At 32.1% G+C, this 22,753-nt stretch overlaps 6 protein-coding genes across 11 annotated transcripts in view; 3 read left to right on the top strand and 3 right to left on the bottom strand.

Annotated features, from left to right (window-relative positions):
* The window catches only part of sgg (glycogen synthase kinase 3 beta homolog shaggy), a 28,345-nt gene extending 20,951 nt beyond the window's left edge, over positions 1 to 7,394 (bottom strand). For 4 of the 5 annotated variants that reach the window (XM_013317497.1, XM_013317499.1, XM_013317500.1 and 1 more), the window contains exon 1: positions 6,985 to 7,394. In XM_013317497.1, coding sequence (XP_013172951.1) covers positions 6,985 to 7,093 — 109 coding nt within the window. In that variant the 5' untranslated portion in view covers positions 7,094 to 7,394. Of the gene's footprint in view, positions 1 to 3,273; positions 3,619 to 6,984 lie in introns of those variants that run through there. The other variant, XM_013317501.1, reaches the window with a different exon arrangement.
* An 881-nt stretch (positions 7,395 to 8,275) lies between these two features.
* On the top strand, positions 8,276 to 13,712 carry LOC106121711 (leucine-rich repeat-containing protein 58). The gene is made up of 4 exons (XM_013317489.1): positions 8,276 to 8,906; positions 10,977 to 11,193; positions 12,309 to 12,498; positions 13,299 to 13,712. The coding sequence occupies exons 1-4, from the start codon at positions 8,416 to 8,418 to the stop codon at positions 13,472 to 13,474; spliced, it is 1,074 nt and encodes a 357-aa protein (XP_013172943.1). The 5' UTR covers positions 8,276 to 8,415; the 3' UTR covers positions 13,475 to 13,712.
* mRpS2 (mitochondrial ribosomal protein S2) lies at positions 13,683 to 14,994 on the bottom strand. Of its 2 annotated transcripts, NM_001312814.1 has the most exon segments (4): positions 13,849 to 13,886; positions 13,889 to 14,427; positions 14,668 to 14,757; positions 14,830 to 14,933. In NM_001312814.1, coding segments are annotated over 4 exon segments (654 nt in total). In that variant the 5' UTR covers positions 14,849 to 14,933; the 3' UTR covers positions 13,849 to 13,880.
* A 91-nt stretch (positions 14,995 to 15,085) lies between these two features.
* On the top strand, positions 15,086 to 16,351 carry DnaJ-15 (dnaJ homolog member 15). The gene is made up of 3 exons (XM_013317490.1): positions 15,086 to 15,286; positions 15,358 to 15,964; positions 16,135 to 16,351. The coding sequence occupies exons 1-3, from the start codon at positions 15,212 to 15,214 to the stop codon at positions 16,323 to 16,325; spliced, it is 873 nt and encodes a 290-aa protein (XP_013172944.1). The 5' UTR covers positions 15,086 to 15,211; the 3' UTR covers positions 16,326 to 16,351.
* A 2-nt stretch (positions 16,352 to 16,353) lies between these two features.
* On the bottom strand, positions 16,354 to 19,146 carry LOC106121710 (CWF19-like protein 2 homolog). The gene is made up of 5 exons (XM_013317488.1): positions 18,968 to 19,146; positions 18,001 to 18,876; positions 17,259 to 17,642; positions 16,756 to 17,094; positions 16,354 to 16,645 (listed from the first exon to the last, which is right to left on the bottom strand). The coding sequence occupies exons 1-5, from the start codon at positions 19,040 to 19,042 to the stop codon at positions 16,502 to 16,504; spliced, it is 1,818 nt and encodes a 605-aa protein (XP_013172942.1). The 5' UTR covers positions 19,043 to 19,146; the 3' UTR covers positions 16,354 to 16,501.
* Positions 19,147 to 19,840: 694 nt separating this feature from the next.
* mbt (serine/threonine-protein kinase PAK mbt) overlaps positions 19,841 to 22,753 on the top strand; it is a 7,141-nt gene continuing 4,228 nt past the window's right edge. The window contains exons 1-4 of the mRNA XM_013317295.1: positions 19,841 to 20,601; positions 21,275 to 21,857; positions 22,104 to 22,210; positions 22,680 to 22,745. Of these exons, the coding sequence (XP_013172749.1) occupies positions 20,461 to 20,601; positions 21,275 to 21,857; positions 22,104 to 22,210; positions 22,680 to 22,745 (897 nt within the window). The 5' untranslated portion in view covers positions 19,841 to 20,460. The remainder of the gene's footprint in view (positions 20,602 to 21,274; positions 21,858 to 22,103; positions 22,211 to 22,679; positions 22,746 to 22,753) is intronic.

The following is a 22,753-nucleotide window of genomic DNA, read 5'->3' as shown; positions in this document are numbered from 1 at the left end:
GCATTTATAATAGTAGTCAGATATACATGGTTAATTAAATAATATCTATTTACTGTTTATGTATATAGGTTAGATGTAATGAGTAGACGTTCGAAACGGAACGGCCCAGAGTTATTGGAAATTCCATACTAAATTATATCCCTGCCTACGCTAACAAGCCTTACTCAGCTTGGACTTAATAATTTAGTAAATAAATATCAAATTTGTAAGGTCTTTACCTTTAACTTACAATGAAATATTTGTTACGGTTGTATAAAAGCTATTTTATGATATTTTTCTTAATTCTTGTTTATTGCACTATCCCTATCAAGCCTATTCAAGTGAGGTACAGCTTTAGGTCTAGCGTCGTAACTTTCTTAGCCATCGTTACATAATCTTTCAAAATTAATGTACACGTTATATACTTTTAAATCTACTTATTTAACTATAATCCGACATCACGACCGACTATAATTACTAGCAATTACGTTGAAATGTAAGTGTTACATAAGTTGAACTTATAAGACTTCCAAGCTGTACTTTACTACGCCCAGTGATCTAACGTGAACCGATAGGATATTATATAAACCCACATCATAGTCGAATGGTCAAGTGCGTTGTGTTTCATACATTGTTTTAGACACGCAGAACTAAATAAACAATACAACTACGGTATCTACTAGTCAACAAAAGTTATTACGGAGAAGTCATACTAAAACCTAACGATGCAAAAGTAGTTAAAATTTATACATTTTTATTTCTAAACTAGCTTTCGTCCCCGACTCCATCCGCGCGTAATTTAAAAAAAACTAAATGACTAGCCTATATGTTCTTCTAGACTATGTTCTACATCGATGCCAAATTTCATCAAGATCTGCTCAGCCGTTCCGAAGATACCTTCAAACAAACATCCATCCATCCATCTAAACATTCGCATTTATAATATTAGTAAGGTAAATATATGGTAGTAGTAAATCATAACCTGATATGCTGAAATACTTATTCTCCTTGTTTTGTTTTTCACTATTTTTCGTTTTATATATTAGAATTGTGTGTCTGGTACCGCGAAATGTAAAGACAGAATTTTCTTATATCGTATAAGGGTGTGTGGCATGATTTTGTGTTCTTTATTAAGAATATATCAAGATAATAATAAATTTATCGATCGATATTATATCTGAAAGTACAACACTATCATTTGTAATCTGAAATGTTAACGACTGATGTGATGGCAACATGATACAATATCATTACAAATATGTAGACATTCATCATCTATGCAAAGTAATGTTCAATCTACATATTACACATTCACTTTAATATCTCGCGGTTAGGTAATTAATTTCTCTATCCTACGATAAGGCTTCCTAAAGAAATTCAAAAGTATTTTCTTGTAAATCGTAAAAGATTTTTTATAAGGAATTGAAATATTTCTTCATCTATTGTATACTAACCAAGAGCGGCAATTTCGTTTTTTTGTTTATTACATATACATTGAACTTGAAGATCCGCCCACTGATTAAGATATCCTTCCCTATCAAGAACAATAAAAATACAATTGCTCCAAACTAATCTTATTTAATGGTGGCATAAAAATACTTATGACTTATCTCTGACACGGTCCTATTAAATTTATTCCGTAGTGTTTTTTATCGATTTTATCAAAACTTCGCCTATTAACTTACAGTAAAACCATAAATTTACGGCAACTATTATGTATAGACACGTTTTCTTTACACACATATGTAAAAAAAATTATGTATGTATACAATAAATAAAGTGTAATATGAACAAAAAATATTTCATGACCACAATGTATTTGAGTTGATTATAACGAAAATTCAATTCTGACTGTCTGTTTATCAGCAAATCCGCCTTTGTTCCGAGTAATTTACTGAAAGGTAGCCGATGTGTTCTTAGGCGTTTTTTTAACTTCGCGCCGATGTAGTCGCAGGCAAGCGCTGGCTAAAATACAAAAGTCTGCTTCCTGACGTCATAATATGTAAGCTTATTCCAACTGTATTAAGTAGCTTTATCGTGAGTTTTCACTTCCAAAACATGTGTACGAAAAACATTGTTCACTGTTTTTTCCAAAGAAAGTGAAGGCGACGACAATATGATGTTAAAATAAAAAGAAAAGTTCTGACTGTAAATTATGCAAATCCCTAAGTTTTATGTTAGGCATAGAGATTGATTAAAAAATCAATAGGCCCGACTGACAGTAACCCTATGACACTCCGAAGACTACGATTAGGTACGGTTTTATCGACGCAAGTTTTGTGGGCGTGGTCTTTCCCGGTCGAGCTGTCCCATTAGTGTTACTAGGTATACCGTTAATGGGTTTATCCGTGGCACGACATGACTACTATACCGTGGGTTTCTGAGACCAAATGACACAGACGAAGATATGTTTTATATATATTTTAGTCTCGGAAACCAACCAACGGTTAACTAACATTTCGTTATCAAAACTAATTTAAAGAAAGAATATATTATGAAATTCTTGATTAGTTAACACATTCGTCTAACAACACGTTCTACACAAAGACAGATAAAAAGTCGATAAACTGATATTGTTTCTTCATCTTAATACTTGAAGAAAAGCACGTGATATGACGTACAACACTTAAGTAACATGTTAACGCAATATTAACTAATTCAAAGGGCTGTATGACTAATTAGAATCTTTTAAACGTAAGAATATTAATAACTGAAATAAATGGCCACTAATAAGACTAGGATATATGTTCGAATAAACGTTCTGAGGAAACATTAAAAAACCCTGACCGCAGAAGAACTCATATGCCACTTAACATTGTTGACTTAACATCTGAGCTAATGGCCTAAAATTATCCGTAAATAAGCTGAAATTTTCCATTTTTAATCATTTTTACATCGTAAAGGTTTTAGTAAGAATTCGAAAAGGCTAAATGTTGGGTAAAGCTTATATAACAATGATTTAATTTTTCGACATACTATTGAGATTTCTCAATGCAACAATATAAAAAATTTCGAAAGCTGCTGCATAACAAATATTCTTACTAGACGTATATTTCTTGCACCTTTCTGCTTATCTTGGCAACACAAATTAGAAAGTAAAGCAGTTTAAGCAAATGCTTTCTTACAAAATCAGATTGCATTTTTAACTAAACTCGATGCACATATGTAGCAAATAAACATCTAGAAACAAAATATATCAGAATATTTCCCAAAAAAAAAACAACAAATGCAATGTAACATTAAATTTAGTTATTGAAACAGGTTATGTTAATAAGAGCAATCAATTTGGCCTACCAATTTTTTTCGTGAGCAAAGAAACCGGTTCTATTCTATCGCGGTGCCGGACTCCCGCGTCGGCGTTCACTGTATAGGTTCCCCGTCGACGTAACATCGTCCCTGTTCTCCTGACCTCTATAAAAACCACTTACGCACCACACAGACCACATACACATTGTCATACAGAACGACACACCGCAAACACCACCGTTAACGGAAAACTCTTAACATTGTTGGAACATTAATTGTCTGAGTTGAAATGCAAACGCGACGGTTAGGAAGTGGGTTAACGAACCGATCGGCGCTAACTTGCACCATGCTACACCGAGTGTGACCGCCGACGAGCGAAAGGCGAGGAAACCGAGAGTGCGCGCGGTTATGTCGCGAGTGGCAGGATGGCGCACTTGCGGTCGGCAGATAGCGAGATCGCCGTCACTCGCTGATAACTCGCCCGATAACAACTGATCATATCGCCTTTCGTACTGAGAGTAACTAGACAAAAACAAATGATTGCCGGACAGTTCCGACATACTAAATCTATTTGGGATATAGTGCAATATAAACGCCCAATTATGACACTAAGCTACCACTTCCTAACATTTGATTCGTCTTCTTTGCCGGAGATTGTAGAAGGCACGGTGTAGTTCAAACGCAGTATTATTACTTATCAACGATAACGGTCAAATCTGCTGCGGAGAAAACTTATCGATTTCCCTATTAGTTACCATGCGGGTTACCGAGTGTAACGCTAATAGTACAAATTGATCCTCGATAGTGAATATCGATGTATTATTTTTAGCTTTGAAATTCAAATGATCACGGGAGATTGTGTATCTATTAACATCGCACTTTTTTATTTATTTTTACATTAGCATTAAATAAACAAGTTCTTGAGCGGTATTTAGAACGCTATCTGGCTATCTCGTTCGTAATCCACAAAGCGGAGTCAAGGTTATGCTGCAGCGTTATCAAAAATGCAAGGCTCACTCCCCAGTCTGCGTCGAAGTAGTCAAGGGACACGCCCACGAAATTATTTAACACGATTGCTAAAAGTTTAACAATTGCTTTCTCGGACTCATAATAGAAAAATATTCTGAAATGCATCAATTGGGCAAAATAGAAAAGCAATATTTAACTTTGTATATAAATCTTTGGATAACTCTTCTAATAAACAAATGTTTCTTACGTTAACATTGCCTTGTATATGAAGAGCCTTAGTGTAGTTGATTTTGCCTTTTATATATTAAAAAATTTATTACTAACAAATATGTATGAACTTCATGTTCATTTAAAAAAAAATTAACAATGAATGTAAGGAAATTGCAATTAAAAATATAACGGGACATATAGAAACAAACTTAGAAAAGCCATTACACTGTAATATTCAATGACTTTCGTTTAAAAAAAGACCATTAATTTCATCTGTGCAGAATAATCTTCAGACTAATATTATAAATGCCAAAGTTTAGATGGATGGATATTTGTTAAAAGATATCTCCAAACAGCTCAATGGATCTTGATGAATTTGAAAAATGTAGAGTAATCTGGAAGAACACTTAGACTACTTATTTTCTTTTTTAATTACAAGTGAATGGAATAATTGATCATCTAATTGATGATCTAGTAGTGATCAATCATTCATTATTATGGCGTAAAAATATTTATTTATTTGTTTCTAGTTTTGTGTATATTCAGCCTGTGACTCATCCCATTTTACTGTACTAAATATCTTTATATATATAATTCTTCTGTGAGTGTGTATGTCACTGAACTTCTCTCAAACGACTGGACCGATTTTGATGAAATTTTTTGTGTGTGTTCAAGGGGATCTAGGAATGGTTTAGATTCACAATTTTCATCAAATATTTACTTCATATTAATTTATTAAAATTAAAGACGTGTAGACAGGACAACGTCTGTCGGGTCCGCTAGTATTTATATATATTTCAATTTGGAAGTTTACAGTTAATAAAATTCTATGTTAAAATGTTTTACAGTAAGCATTTTAAAATATCTTTAAATTTGGATTTATCGCAAAATTTTTTCTTTTTTTTTAAGACATAAGTATGACGCAATATAATATTCCAAGTAATTGAATCATCTTTACATGTGATGCAACACAAAAATATTGTCTATGACTTAAATATTTTGCTCACATCCAACGTTAAATATTTTTTACAAGCCTTTATGCTATCGCATATCTAGCAATATCTAGCAATGCTATAGCATATGCTAGAACAAAACATATACAAAATAATTGGTACATTTCTATTAATTTCAATCTTTTCGAAAAACGGCAAATTTTTTGCTTTAATGCTTTTTTTGCCATTATGTAAAAAGGGAAATTGCTTAAAAAATATTTTAATTATCATTCCTGTATTATGAAAAACCAAACTGTTCTAAAATTGAACAGAAAGTGCAATATAATCTTAAATTACAAACATAATCATAATATTTGCACTTGTTGTGCCATTGATGCTTCTAAATAATCAATCCCACCATCTCATGCTATAACCTTTGTTCATTTCATTGTAGTAGTTAGTTTATAGTTACAAAATCATAGGATACAGTTTGTTAGCTTGTGCCGAGGAAATTAATTGATTATATATAGTAAAAATTTGTTCTCTATATATTTTAGTGTGTTATTAGTATAAAAACATTTCTATATACAATATCCTATTCAAAATGTGATGTTTCAAAAAAAACTTTTACATTTTAATTACAAGGAGATAATAATCTTTAGCTGAAGTTGGCCAGAGTCAAATTTCTAGAAAATGTGTTCCCACATCATGCATTGAACTCGTCGGAATAATTGTTATAAACAACACCATAATGCAAATTTATACTATTTATCAATCTATCACAATATAAGTACTGGCAAGAGATTGTTAATTTTATATGTAAATCATTTATGTGTGTTGTAACATTACGAAAGTAAAATTTACTTTTTTGTAAATTAGTTAAATATTAACAAATATTTTATTCCCTATTCCAGTTACAATTTATTTTATTCAATTAAAGATTTTTATATAATTCATTCAATACTAATTCGAAACATAGGTTTTAATAATTCATAGATAAATGATAACTTTTACTTCAGTTGTAAAAAATAAAGAAATAAAATTTAATTAAATTATTTCTTTTTACATGATCTGAGATCCATTGTTTCTAAATGTGCCCTTACGTAAAATTAGATCCTAACATTTTAATACATTTTTCACACTTGATGAAATGTGATGTATAAAAAGGTTATCAAAACTTTTGGGCTATATAGTTAGTTCTAACTATAGATCCTATCATTAATTACGTCATTTTAGAGTAACCTCAAAGTAATAGTAGAATTACGACGACCATGATTGAATGGTTCTTATGTATCGAAAGGTATGTTACTACATAACCAAATTCTAGATTAAAGGTAAAACGTGATGTATTCAAAAAAAGTAGCTTAAAATACTACGCATTTTGTTGAAAAATCGTATTTTGACGTGATATCTGTCACACGCCAAGCCAAGGCTTATGTGGCAAATCTAAGGCACGGCCTGTAGCCATTTTTGTACAGAAGAGATATATACAGTTCTGTCAATATCGATTTAATTAGTAAAAGCACGCAGTATTCTTGGAATTCATCCCAATTTGCCAAATTGCAGTCATACTACAATGTCAGAATGGAATACGTCACAGTGTAAGAAATCACGATGGCCGACAAAAGAATGGTTAGGTGGTACTTACTGCAAATTTTTACTCCTCCGAGAGGTGGTTTCGGTGGTTGATTTTCGAATGTCTTTCGAACGGATTTGCCGCCCTCGGCGAAAGACGTGGTCCTAGGGCGCCCGCTCATTATTATAGGTATAAAATAAACGGCCGAATCCTGAACTTCATAGATACTACTTCACATTTCTCGTTACCACCCTTGCTAGCACTCGCACTGAACTCTATCACTTCGCCGACGAATTACTATATTAGAAATATAATAGTCAAAATAGTATCACTAATAGAAAGTTTAAAACAAAATAAGATGGTCTTAGTATGATTTTACAATATCATTTTGTTAATTTTTCAAATTTACATCAATAAAGTGAACGACAAATTTTTAGTTTCTTCGGACTTCACAGACTCGTTCGCTCGGTCAATCGGCTAAATTCGGGTCCGTTCGGAAAATACTCGGTAGTTCGATCAGTGACGTCCTACTAGAAGTCCGATATACGCATTAAAATATTTTTTCTATTCATTTAATTTATAAGAATATTTATAAAAGAAAAAAGTGAGCTGAATTATTCAAGGAATATAATACTATATAATGTATAGATTTCCTAAAAATTTGAATCTTTGTTCTACTTCCTTCATGTATAATTTTACATTTTAAATGCCGGTTAGACACGAAAAATCACAGCAGCAATCTAAAGACGGAATAAAAAAAATACGAATCATGTTTTAACTAGAAAAAGGATAAAATCGAGATTTTCTCTGCTTAGATACACAGGCTATAAAGTATGACGCACACGATATAAAATAGCCCCATCTATTGAAGCAATGCCTAAACAAACAACAATGGTCTTGTTTCAAATTTCAGAATCATGCCAAAGTAATGAATTACAATAATTTTATTTTTTGTTTTTTTATGGTCTTATAAATTTCCCTTAAAGTTCCTTTGTTGTACTGAACGAGAAATTACCTCAAACTATACATGGTAACATAATATGTATATAGACAAATCACGACGAAATGAAATGGGCAGGGTAAGACGCGCGTAAAAAGTCAATACAATCTTCGTAGGAGTTATTGTTAATATTACAGTTTCAACTATTTTATACTTTATTTGAAGCTAAATAAATAAAACAGTAAAAATATCTTTATGTATTATAATCTAAAAATGATACGACTAGTTTCCAATTATCTTTATATCGGTCGGTCGTGTACCCAATAGCCAATAGTAGGTATATACTTACACAAAGCTTTATTGTGTCGTCATCAGAATCAGACATGTCAGTGGTCGCGGCGTGCAGCACAGCGGCGCGGGGCGCAGGGAGCAGTTGCGCGCGCGCAGCGATAGAGGCGGGAGGCTCTTCCGCGGCCGGCTTACGACCCAATAATGTAAATCAAATTCATCTTTACGCTTAATGAACAGTGCAGTGGGGTCCGTGATCAAATTCTACCATCGCAATGGAGTGCTATACATCAGATAGTTGCGATAGTGACAGCAGGGAGCAGAAAACTCTTAATCTAACAAGCAGAGTGCTCGACTCAATAACTATATCGGCAGAACTGCAGTGTATTATCGATGAAAAAGATTGTGCGGAAAATTACGAGATCATTCTTCTTAACAGCAACCGAATTAAAGCGCTGCCCGAGTCCATAAACAGGTTCTGCAACTTAAAAATTCTCGATGTTAGCAACAACAGATTGGCGATACTCCCAGACCTGCTCAAAAACTGTCCACTGACATCACTCATTGCCAAACACAACCAACTCACCAACGAGTCGCTGCCCAAAAGCTTTTTTTCGAAGGGAAACACATTGAGAGAACTGAATTTAAGCGGAAATCAACTGAATTTCTTTCCAGAACAAGTGTTAGATTTAAATTCACTGAAATATCTATATTTAGGTGGTAACAGAATAGTCAACATACCAAAGGATATATGGAAATTGAACAGGTGGGTAACAATGATTCAACCTAAATCCCTTCAAAGATAAATAATATACTAAAACGGGTCTGAACCTAAGTTAATAGGAATGATAATGTATGAACTTATCTCGTATAAGATAAAAAAAAATCAGTCATATACTAAATATTGTCCAAATTCTGCACTAATTACGACTGTTTTAATGAGATGTACGTAATAGATATTAGATCTGTATACTAGTCAATAAAGTATGTACATTTATGCAACTGTTGAAATCAAATAAAAATGGTGTTCGTTAATATAAGCACCAAGAACACAAATATAAATTACCGAGGTTGATACTAATTGATTATTAATGTCAAACACAGAAATAATTAAGATAAGAACATTAGTGATAATAACAATCGACATTAGGTATAGACCAAAGTTAAGTAACGATTATACCAACATTATATAATTATTCAAATTGAAACACGCGCTCCTAGCAGTGAAGCTACTAGTTTGAAGATACGTGATACGTCTGACAATAACATCTTAAATGCAAGTCATGGACAAACATGGAGTAAAATCTTTATGTACGTCGACATTATAAATACAAAGAACTAAGATAAGTTTATTTTACAAATTATCCAAAACATCTAGTCTAGTACACTCACAGATCCTGTAAGTGTTTAATAAAATTATAATAGTCGTAATTAATTCAAAGTTGTGAAACAAAAACATCCTATCTTCTTTCCGCGAGCGTTATCTGAAATTATAAATAAAGAAAAAGATACGATATTCTGTATTATCTCGAATGCTTAAGTTGATCCTTAGTTCTAGACATAACGTCATTTGATACGAAAATTGTCATCGTGAATTATAATAATGTAAAAAAAAATATCAATGGATTATTCCATTGATCATTATTTTACATTGTTTGATTTAAACCATATTATTACCTGTTTATTAGAGCTTCGAATAATGAAACCTTGAACAAAAAAAAAACTGCTGACTCGCATAAATTGTCTGCGTAGTAGTTTATCAATAGGTTATCATGTCCGGTGTTTTAGGAAGTTTATTACAAGCTAACAGTGTGTTTCCAATATCGAAATACCCATACAAAACACTGGGACCATTCCCATTCAACCTTTTTTAAATAACAACGTGCATTTCTAAAAGATGTTAAGGCAGTGGGAACCCACAGAGAGGTTTAAACTAAATAAATAAATACAATCAAACATAGGTAAGCAAATGTCTAAGGGACTGCGATATATTTTCACCTACGGAGTTAGTCTGTCGGTACTGGTCAACGACTCTCCCTAATAGAGGTTTCTCGATTATACATACATTTGTGAGAGCCATGGCTCCTGAAATAGGTTGCCCCGTGTTTCAGGAGTACTAAAATTTCAAAGTACAGTGAATCTGTGGATTAACGTTTAAAATATATTCCATTATCAAGTCTACAAGCTTAGACCAAATGTTAGATAACATTGAAAATCAATATTTATATTAGAAGATTCTGAAGGATCGCCTCATAAAGGTCAATATTTCGGACTATATTTAAAAAATGATCAAGTTATGTTTACTGCTTCTATACAATAAAACAATAGGGCCTACGTGACCTTTAGATAATATAGGCGTTTGTTAAACATAATTTTATAGAGCGAGCTCTTTGTTTAATATACCGTTCCTAGTTTAATAACGAGGCTATCAAATACGTACTATATTGTGACATATTTACGACGTTTATTATATCAACTTATACATTAAATTATGGCTGGAGATATAACAGTTCGCAGCTTAAGATAACATTATTTTTTTCGTTTTATCGTATCATCTCGCGACACAACACTCCAACGCTAATATATACAGTAAGTACACCATTAAAAAAAAACAAAAGGTGTACCAACATGATCTATGAAAAATAAGGCAATTCTGTCCAAATTACGGTTTAAGAGTTCTTAAATCTCATGGCCTAACCTATAGAATGTTATTTTGCTTGCAACGGACCCATTTTGCATTTTCTCTTGTCTTTTCAAAATGTTTAGCTTTATATCTATATTTAGGTTTATAAATCCTCAGTTGTGTCAATTGTAGTTAATTCAATCTGTTTCGCAGCCTGCAAATACTTTCAATTGGAGGCAATCAAATCATTGAGGTGCCGGAGTCGGTTGGCGCGTTGACGTCACTCCAGGCGCTAGTCCTGAGTGACAACTTCATCGAGCAGCTGCCAGCGAGCATTGCCAACCTCAAACAGCTACGCTCCCTGTTAATACACAAGAATAAACTTAAGACTCTGCCGCCGCAAATAATCAAATTAAAATGTTTAACCGAGGTAAGATCATAAGATTTGTCGTTATCTTTAGACAATATAGCATATGTAAAAACTTTTTGTATATGCGGGAATCATGAATCTCATCCCGGGCAAAGACAAAATTACGCAGATTACTATACACGGAAATCTTTTGGTTGATTTTAAGATCAGAGGCATGAATAGTTAAACTAACCGGGAGAAAGTACTGCATGCATACAAACAAATAAGTACTTCGTAAGGACACAAATACGCCAAAACGACTTTATTGCCCCCTCAGATGAAATGGGAACATCAAAATAGCAATAATAATGAACGTCTATAATAATGACAGCAGATAACCTCATATAAGGTTCGTGAGGTCGGAATCTTGTTGCCCCTGGCCTTATGTTGCCGAGAACTAAGTAAATTGTGATACTGTTGCTACCAGTCTAATACATCGTCAGTGTAACCTTACACGTTATTAAATAAATAATTCAAGCAAATAACGCCAACTGTGTTTAGGACTTTGAATGTAAATCAATATCGAATAAGATTTTGAATAGTGTTTATGTTTGATTAATGAGATAGTCCAGAACAATCGCATCGCATCCGATTGTCTTCAGTTACTGCCATCTTACAGCATCAAATGACCGTCTCAACGGCGACGCCTTTATGCATGCCCTGGTTCTCAGGATTTCTATTTCGCTCTTTTTTGTATCATTTATTTGAGTTTATGTGAGACTGTGTAAATTTGCAATACTGTGGCGTCTCTCTCTGTCCAGTTTCCTACCCTAACGCCAGCTCTGCTTTGCGGGAAAATTGCGGCATCGCACCGCTCATATATGATAGCCAAGCCCAAAAAAATCCCGAATTCACCAATCTATTAGTCCGTAACTGGGCGTAAGAATAGCTTTTAATTTAAGTAATAACTTCGTTTAAAACCGCATTTTACATGGGTGAAAATAATAAATACTACATTTGTTTAGCCCGTAATAATGTAATGAAAAAATATACAATGTAATTAATCGTTTGTTATTAAAAATAATGGCATTCTTTACGTTTACATTGATATTTTGGTTTTTATAACCTTACTAAAGGAAACTCATTAATATTGTTTATTTAACGTTGAATAATATTTTTAATAACTTTGATTACAGTTGAGTCTACGCGATAACCCTCTGGTGGTGAGGTTCGTAAAAGACATGACATTGCAGCCACCATCATTGCTGGAGCTCGCGGGTCGGAACATCAAACTCTACGAGATACCAATTAGAGTTGGTGAAGTACCCCTGACGTTGATCAAGTATTTAAAAGCAGCGGAACGTTGCGTTAATCCAAAATGCAGAGGTACGTAAGATAGTAAATTAAAGGCAAGTTTCCGCTGCCGAAAGGTCTTTAATAGATATTTTTCTAATAAATATGAAGCAGAAGACATATATTTTTACTATAATTTTTAGTTAACAAAAATAATATTTCAACACAATTTGCAATGATAATGTAAATATGTAAAATATGTAAGATAACCTTTAATAGTAAAATAAGACTGACGGATTTGTTTTCGTTATGGAATATGCTGTAACACTGTCGTATACTTGGCATTGCAATATAATGCTACTAAAGTTATTTAGTTAGATACTAGTTATTAAAATTTTAGTACTCTTAAACCTGTGCAATTTTTCCACCGGACACAGCCCACAAACCTTGCTGAGGTATCTCTCTTGCTATTCCTACTATTAGACAATTTTAAACACTTACTTACGTTTATTACATCTTTCAATTTATCTACACAGAAGGCAACGAATTATCGGATCACGGTCTATAGTTGGAATTAAATGCGTTACAATTTATCATTTTTACACCTTAAAATATAGTTTTACAATGATTCATTTTAATTGAAGGTGAAAAAATATAGACGGAAAAAATTATCAACTTAGTAAAGTGAAAGTATTCGAAACTATATTATTTATGGTTAAAAGGAGGGTAATTTTTTGGATAAAAAGTAAAAATTCGCTTTAGAATTAAAAAAAAAACAAAACATGGTTTAATTGAAATGTTACAGAAGTGATATTACACATAAAAATAATGTTAACTAACCTAAAATTTTCTGACATGTATTTTTCTTTTTCAAACGTTATCTTTATTTACAGGCGTTTTCTTCGATAATCGCGTGGAGCACATTAAATTCGTCGATTTCTGCGGCAAATACCGCATACCTCTGCTTCAATACTTGTGCAGCTCAAAATGTATCACCGGAAGCTGGGAGAGTCGTGAAATAGACAGCAACACTAATACTCATATGATGCGTAAAGTTCTACTCGGTTAATACACCAAATCAATATATTGTCTTGGCTATGAAATCTACCTTTAAATTTTAAACATTCTTGTGATCAAATTATGTTATTCAAATATATTGTTAACTATAAAAGTGATTTTTAAAGTTTTAATTTTACTTTTATTATTATTTGTCAAATTAGAATTTACATATTTGTACAAAAACTGTATTAGAAATAAGCAATTTACTATGGGACCATGTTAAATAAAAAATCATTATTGTTTTTAAATTATGTCTATTGTTATTTAAACACTATATACCTAAAGATTGTTAAATGATTTGATTGAATTCAACAATTTATTAGCTTTCTTGTAATAATTTCATTCTCTCCTCTTTACCTCTTAGAATTGCGGCTTTGAATAATTTGCAATATAATTCTATAGCACATGGGGTATCATCATTGCCAGGTACTGGGTATGTAACTAAATTAGGATTGCAATTACTGTCTACAATACCAATGGTAGGTATTAACATTTTTGCACTATCTCTAACAGCTGTGTGTTGACTGAGTATATTATTTTGTGTATTCAAGAATATACACAAGTCAGGCAACCTCGTAATGGCACCAAATTGATGGTTAGCATTTGTAAAGATACCACCACGCCAGAATCTTGTATGAGCATATTCACCACACTCTTGAGCAGTTCTTTCTACCAAATGTGCATTTAATGCATTTCTATTGAAGAAACAAATTATTCCACCTCTATATGCTATATGGGCAGCGAAATTTAAAGCTTTACGTAAATGATCTGCTGTAATATCCAAGTCAAATATTAGATGTCCCAACCTTGAGCCGTACAAATATGGTGTCATATATTCATTTAAAGATCCTTCTTTGTGCCCAAAGTGCACTCTTGCATCAAATAAATCTTTAACGGTGAATAAATTATGTACATGAAAGTAATCTGGGTGTTCTAGTGGATTACTTCTTTTAGGCACAGATTCTGAAATAAAATAACAATAAATATTTATCTATTTTATAGTTTTAGGAATGATTGATGAAGTTTATTAATGGCAACTAAAATGTATGATTATAAAGCAAACATTGTTTAGACCTCAACTGCTAAATTTGGACATTTTAATAATGTAAGTTTGTACCTTTTCTATTTATCGAAACTTGCTATACAGATTGCTTTACGTACAAGTTAATTTTCACGTTACAGTACAAAACGAAAATCACATACCCTGGGTATTTTCTGGTTCTTTTTGTGGTACTGTTTGAGCCACGGTTGAATTATTCCGCAGATATAAGCCACTGTTTTTGATTGAATTCCCTAAAATCAACAGAAAATTAGCTCAAGAAAATATTTGTTTTTAAATCTTATGGTCACTAATAATCAACGTACTTAAATATCGAGGCAACATGGCTATTTAATATATATAAACTTTATGACAGTAGATACGTATTATTTTGTATTAGATATGAAATATTCAATGTATTTCAAATATCTATTCAGTTTTTTAGGTTATACTTATTTTGACAGATACTCATTTTACAAAGAACATTTCGGTGACACAGTGTATAAAACCGAAAACATGTTTTACTCTATCCGTTATCTTCTCTATTATTTATCAAATAATAATATTGTCAATGTCAGACTGCTGCAACCTGCAACATACATTTTATAAACTTTTGTATTTTAAATTCTTTATTTCAGTTTACATTAAGCGTAATTATTCTTAAATCAAAATAATGCGACATTAAATTTGCTTAAATAAGGCTCAGAGATGGCTAAGAAAAATATTGAGGATGTAGACTTGTATGCTATTTTAGATGTCCAGATTTCTGCTACTGAATCAGAGGTATGGGTATTTTTATTTTTGTGAGAGTTATTTGTATCTTATCTAGATATATAGTATTGCAATATTTTTAGATCAAAAAAGCGTATCGTAAAAAGGCTCTACAATGTCACCCGGATAAGAACCCTGATGACCCTAAAGCGGCAGAAACTTTCCACGAATTGTCTAGAGCTCTAGAGATATTGACAGACGCGGGTGCTAGAGCTGCGTACGATAAAGTTCTGAAAGCTAAAGCTGCTGCTAAGCTACGTCATAAACAATTAGATAGTAAGCGTCAGAAACTAAAGGAAGACCTTGAAAGAAGGGAGCGTGAAGCAGCTTTGGGAAAAGATGCAAACCTGACAGATGAACAAAAACTAGCTGCAGAAATACAAAGGTTACAAAAAGAAGGCAGTCGTCTTCTCCAGGAAGAACAACAGAGAATCAAGGAAGAAATTAGAAGAAATAAGGCTGGACTCAATCAACCTTACTGGGATCCTAGCTTGAATAGAATAAAGATAAAATGGAAAGCTGATAAAAATGATCCAAATAATGGTGGTTATGATGAACCTTCTTTAAGAAGATTTCTAAAAAAATATGGCAATATTTCAGCTCTGATTATTTCTCCTAAGAAAAATGGCAGTGCTTTAGTGGAATTTACAACCAAAGAAGCTTCGGAAATGGCAGTAGAACTAGAAAAAGGTAATTAACTATTAATTGTGACAATTTTTAGGATTACAAGATACCTAAATGTACTGCTTTTATGAATTCATAAAGATTATACCTTTATTCAGATCATTTGTCCATTAACTGCTTGAGTATTTAAAAACATCCAACAGTATTGTTCTAACCTCTCCATTACTTTATTTCAGGTTTAGCAGAAAATCCATTAACTTTAAAATGGCTGAATGAAAGGCCAGTATTAACAACAAAAAGAGAGCAAGGAGCACCTTCATTGCTAACAGAAAGGGATTATGAATCTATTGTTTTGACCAAAATGCGACAAGCTGCAGAAAGACAAAGGCTAATGGAGGAAATGATGAAAGAAGATCAAGGGTTATGACATCAATAAAATTTATTAAAATAATATTTTTAGTTTGATTAATGACTATTTTTCTTTTTCTGTATTTTTGAAGTTTCTTTCCTTTGCCTATACATTTTAATATGAGAAAATGTTAGCATAAAATGTCCTTAAAATGTCAGCGGTATTACAATTAAACAAGGACTTGCTTATAATTTTTATACTTTATTCTTCATTGATGTCTCAAAAGGCTTCCATTCGTTTACAAATTCTAAAACCTTTTGTCTTTGAACATCCCCATATTCTCTTTGAGGATTTTTCCATAGGTTGTGATTTAAGTCTAAAATGCCACCAATAATTTCCTGAAAGAAAAAAAACATAAATTAAACTACTGCTTCTTTATCACTAAACACAACTAAGGGAAGACATAACATTTGATATTAATATTGTAAAGTACAACAAAGTGTCTCACCTCAGCAAATGTCTTTGGAAATAACTGTTGATCTTCTATAACATGTGCAAACCCAGGATCCATACCAAAATCTACCCAAAAGTAGGGTAAACCTTTTGGAACACCCTTTCTAATATTTTTACCTTTTAGGTCTACAACTTTTTTATTCATAGACCATTCTGCTTCACATTCAAGTAAAGCCTTTTTGAAGTAAATTGAAGCCATGTCTCCAATGTCTCTCGGCAGAGGTACACAGTTGATTACCATGTGCGGGTATCTGTGAAGCCTTGTAGCAGTCTCGAAAAACACTACATCTTTGTTTTGACAGTTGAAGAATTGTGTGATCATTTTCCTGTAGTTCTGAAATTCAGAGAGAAATAAATTACCTCATTAGAATGACACAAATAATTATAATAACTATTAATGTACATAAAATTTTGGTAATAATTATTCTAGAGTTGCAGCTACATACTAGTTGATAGCTCAAGTTCCTTAAAATATTTAAAAGAAATATGAATACTAACCAATATTTCTTCCCAAATATCTTCATCTAAGGAAGTAACACATGTATTGTGCTGCAGAGTTGTTATAATACAATGCCCTTTGACAAGTGATTTCTTAGCTGGTAACGCCACATACACCTTACTGCCATAACTTACTATTAAATGTTTTAACATATTTTTAGAATCAATGCAATATTCACATCCTTCTAAAGATCGCTCCAGTTTCATGCTCTGATTAATAGCATTTTGTCTTTCTTTTTCATTATCCTTAGCTACATTTCTATTCTTTGATATTTCATCTACAAATATGTCTTCCAAGTCATCATTAGGGTTTCTATGTTTTGCCGCTATTGCAGCTAACTCTGCATCTTGGTCATAATTGGTGCCATACTTTTCTTGTTCAAACTGGAATAAGAAATTTTTAATAGTGAAGAAATCTATTTAAAGCAATGTAATGGTTCCCGTTTGCATGAAATGGGCTTTTTATACACTGAGAAACAGCAAAACAAACAATACAATCTCAGTAATCTGGCAATATGAAAAACAGATGTTGAATTATTTGAATGTTCGGATTGCTGGATTGTATAGATACATCTTAATAAATAAAATGAAGTGTTTCTTAACTATTTAACAAATAAATATGACAAGTTTTGAGTTTTATGTAAAACTGGGTGCGGTGGATTTAGGTGATGTTAGCCACATTATTGGATATGTTAGTCTATCGAAGTGTCAGATTAGTTGAATTTAAATATTGTATATTTACCATTTGTGATAAATTGTATTTATCATCATTTCCAAAGTACTTGACTCTTTGATTGGCGTTATGAGTTTCTGCTTTTCGTTTTCCACCTTTACTTCTTGGATCACCTGACAAATCTGCCTTTGATAATGGCCTACTGTTTCCTGAAGGAGTGGTTGTCATTAACATTATGCCACTGTCGTCATCTTTAACACCAGGGTTCTGTTTTCTATAGTCCCTTGCTGCTTCTAGCTTGACTTTCAACTCATTCACTAACTTTGTATCACCCATAATTTCTGCTTTAACAATTTTAGCGGCTAATTTATTCATTTTTTCATCACTAAGATACAAAGAACTTGATGAACCTTTCTCAGATGATTCTTCTGATGGAACCTTCATAGTGGCTGACAAGCTTTTATCACTTAAACTTTCATTTGTTTTTGTGCCATAATCATGTTTATTTATGTAGTCTTGTTTTTCTTCCCTATTTTCATTTTTTCGCCAATTGTAATTTTTTCTTTCATCAACATTTCTGTCATCCCTGTGTTCATGCCTCGTTCTTGTCATTTGTTTACCCTTATTGCTTAGTGGTTTAGTATAATAATCGTCATCATCATCAGAAGGTTTCATAAACTGTCTTGATTTACAAAAACTTTCATGTGACTGAGGTACACCAGAACCACCATCTTTCCAATATGGATTTAATTCTCTTGAGCTTGTTGAAGGATTGTATGAATCTATATGTTTTTTGTTATCTTCTCGCGAAATTTTAACATCATCTTTTGTGTATGTTTTCAACATACCTGTCATTGACATCCATTCATCACGGTTTTTTGACGTACCTGTATCTTTTTCAACCCATTCATCCGACTGTGATGAACTGCTTGAAGACTCTGAATACTAAACGAAGGAAAATAATATTACAACATGTATTACAGGCTACTTAAATTGATATAGAAAAATAAACAGTTATGTTTAGCATTAAACTTACTGTTTTCTTTTTTGATTTTTTGTGTTTTAGTTTATCTTTCTTATGCTTCTTTTTCTTCTCTCGTTTCTCTTTCATATTTAAGCAATTTACGATTTTTAAAGCGAAATAAACATAAACATGCAACAAATGTATCAATTCATCGATATTATGAGCTTTGCCATCATTTAATCACAAATTGACATTTTCTGTCAAAATTACAAAGCAGAAACGACGATGCAGATAAGATGTCCATTATTACTAAAAAATTGAAAAGAATTGTGATGAAAAAGAACAAATAATTAATTGAAGTTAGTATTGAATTACTTTTTGATTTTAGAAGATCTATTTTTGTAATAAAGTTGAACAGATAATTCTAATTTCAGTTCAGAAACAGTCATTCCCGATTTTTAGGCAATTGTCATAAAAACGCCAACACACACACCACAAACATTCCATTCAAATTTGTCACACTTCTTCAACACTAACCAACAAGAGATGTACCCAATACTTGGTTATCTGGTACGCTTGCCATACTCACCACAATATCTATTAAGACCAGATATGCTCATAAATGTTATGATACACAATCTTATAACGATTTTTAATAAAATTCATTGTAAATATGCCCGCTAGTATTGGAGGCGCTTATATACGGAATATTTTAATATTTTCGCACTAATCTTGAAATGTGCGTATGAAACATGTTTAAAGCTCTTAGTAAAAACGAAAAATCTTGTTTGTTATTTTAATGAAAAGATTAAGAATGTTGGTTTTGGTACTATAAAAATTGTTACATCACTGTCACTGCAGGTGCAAGTGAAGAGGATTTTATGTTACCAGCTAGGTAACACAAAGTACCTTAAAATATATGTACCAGGTATCTAATCTATATTGTAGGAATGGCAAGTGGCAACAACATAAAGTACTTTGAAGCTTTGATGAAATATGAAAATATAATAAATATACGATAAATGCATATTTTCGCGATGAATTCAAAGATTGTATTGGAAAAGCTTATAAATTTATATTGTTTTCGATTAAAAGCATAGTGAAGTAAAGTGAAATTGAATTATTTTCATAACAGAACAGTACGTAATCATTACGTTTATTAAATTTGTGGATCATGCATGGCTATAAGTTGACTCCGCGGAAGTGATAAACTAATTGTTGAATTTTATAGACTTATGAAAATTATTGTTTAAAAGCCAGTGATTAACCGATGTTCTATGTTTATAACTTGTTAATGTAGTAAGCAGTGGCGTGTGCAGGATAGAAAACAGTCCCGGTGCAAAGTGAAAACTGTTTGTAATTTCAAGCTTTCTTTTTAAAGTTCGATGTTGTGATTTGCCATTTTAGTTCTTATTGAATGGGTGTGTTTCATGTGATTTAAATAGTAACAAGATATTTGAGTTTCTGAGTGTAATCAAAAGTGCTTGTTGTTTGTACAATATATTGCAACTTAAATAGAAATAATGTAAGTTAATAATAGTTACAGGTGAAAATTATTTTTCAAAATGTTTTCAAAGAAAAAGAAGAAGCCTTTGATTTCTCCACCGAGCAATTTTGAGCATAGAGTGCATACAGGCTTTGATAAGAGAGAGGGAAAATATGTGGGACTTCCATTACAATGGGCATCTTTAGTTGGCAGCAATCAGGTAATTTGAAATGCTCTAATTTTAACAAACTTAAAAACACTTCTATGCTAGATGCATACGGCTCAAGTGCATATTCAGTAAAAAAAAAAACTTTAACACAGCTAGGATCTTATGATATTATTTATGTTTTATAATATGTACCACAGTATTTTTAGCTGTCAGGAAAATGTCTATTTAAATATGAAAATCTATATAAGATAATAAGGTGACTTAAAAATCTGGCCCGGCTAGTAAAAAATATATTAAAATGATACCGTTCAAACAAATTTTAAACCTGTGGATTAACAATATGTTTCATGTCAGTACCTTTTTTTTTTTTGTAAAAATACTTACTAGACAAGTTTGTGGCAACAATTTTATTAGTAAAATTGAATGTGGGTTGAATGAGTAATTAATAGATTTGAGGTTAATCTGAGGGTTGTATGTTTTTAAAATTACCTTACAAAAAGTTGTCACCAAAAGTCATACAAAAAAGAGATTGTTTCTTTCCTTCTAATTTTCATTTATATGATTGAAGATTTTGCTGTATTATTTGTAATAAAACAAGATTAAAAAAACTATAATATATTTAAGACAGTGTGTAGTTTAAGATTTATTTAATTTAGGAATAGTGTAATCATATTTAATATATTTTAATGAAATACAGTCTTAATAAATACTCCTTTCATTTCAGATTTTGAAATCAACAAACAGACCTCTTCCTTTAGTTGACCCATCTGAGATTACACCAACAGAAATTTTAGATTTAAAAACCATAGTAAGAGGGGAGCATAGATCTGCTTCCGTTGCCTCAATGGTTCGTCCACCATCGACAAATCCTATAGTGATTAACACTCAACCAATACAAAATGGAGTTGTGTTACCAAAAACATCAAATGTGGCTAGATCAAACTCTCTAAGAAGTACAAGTCCTCCACGTATACGAAGAGATTTACGGAATCAAGCAAACGTTCCTCCCGCTGTACCTGAAGAATCACCACCAGTGCCTCCTGCACCACAGCAATATCCTAGTTTTAGACGTGAGCAAAGTAATTTTGCTTTAAAGAAATCAATACCTGAATCGCCCATTGAATGGACGCAGGCGGGGCAAGACGGGTTAGTGAGGGCAGGTACTGAGCCGAATGACAATCAGCCAACAACAATAACATACCAAAACATTCAGAATGCTAATGTACCATATCAACATAATCACCCGCCACAAACTCAGCCCACACCACTTGCAATGCAAGGCCTTAATGGCAATAATATTAGTATGGGTAAGTGATATTTTTCAAGGTGTTAACATTTAGGTCATTCGCTTTCTTTTAAATTACTGTAGTGTTGTTAAACTGTGTAATTGACTAGTTTTTTGGTTTTTCAACTTTGAATTCATAACCAGTGAGATAGTTTATTTTACTGAAATTCATTGAATCAATATTTTACTAATAAAATGTTTGAAAGTTTCTTTTTTTTTAAAGATTAATATTACATTTTCTGTGTAAAATAGTTTGTATTGATTTTAGCTGATACGTATTCGATGACACGACACCAACATGTTATGCCCCCCGGTGCGCCTTCCCATTTGCCACTGGCCGCATCTAAACATGAGTTGCGTTTAACCCATGAACAAGTAAGTTATATAACGAATGTATTCAGTACCTTTTATTATCTGTTAAAATTTTGTAGTCATATTCTTTTTGTCCAGTTAAAGGTCAACATTCTTGTATTATAATATAAATTTTTCTATATGAATGAAAGATTATTTCAATGGTAATAATTTAATAACTTTATTATACTTTTGATGGAATTGAATATAACCTTTTATTTTATCTAATTCATAGTCCAATCAATGGCATGCTTTATCATAATTCTTATCAACATTGCTGTTTATAATCTTACAGATCCAATTTACATAAATTCTATATAGATAGTTAATTTATATTTAAAAATATATATATATATATATATATATATATATATATATATATATATTTACTTCTACAGAAAGAAGCCAACATAGTTGCACTTAAAACTATGTCATTCGTTATTGAGGTTACACAACTAATGCACCGTAATAATGAATTTAATCCCCTTTCTAGTTCAGGGCAGCTCTCCGGTTGGTTGTGAGTGAAGGTGACCCGAAGGCAACTTTGGTCGGTTTCAATAAAATTGG

This window comes from Papilio xuthus, unplaced genomic scaffold, assembly GCF_000836235.2.
Source record: "Papilio xuthus unplaced genomic scaffold, Pxut_1.1 DF826938.1, whole genome shotgun sequence".
NCBI lineage: Eukaryota > Metazoa > Arthropoda > Insecta > Lepidoptera > Papilionidae > Papilio > Papilio xuthus.
Note: the sequence above shows the minus strand (reverse complement) of the source record. Positions and strands in the feature narration are given on the sequence as shown.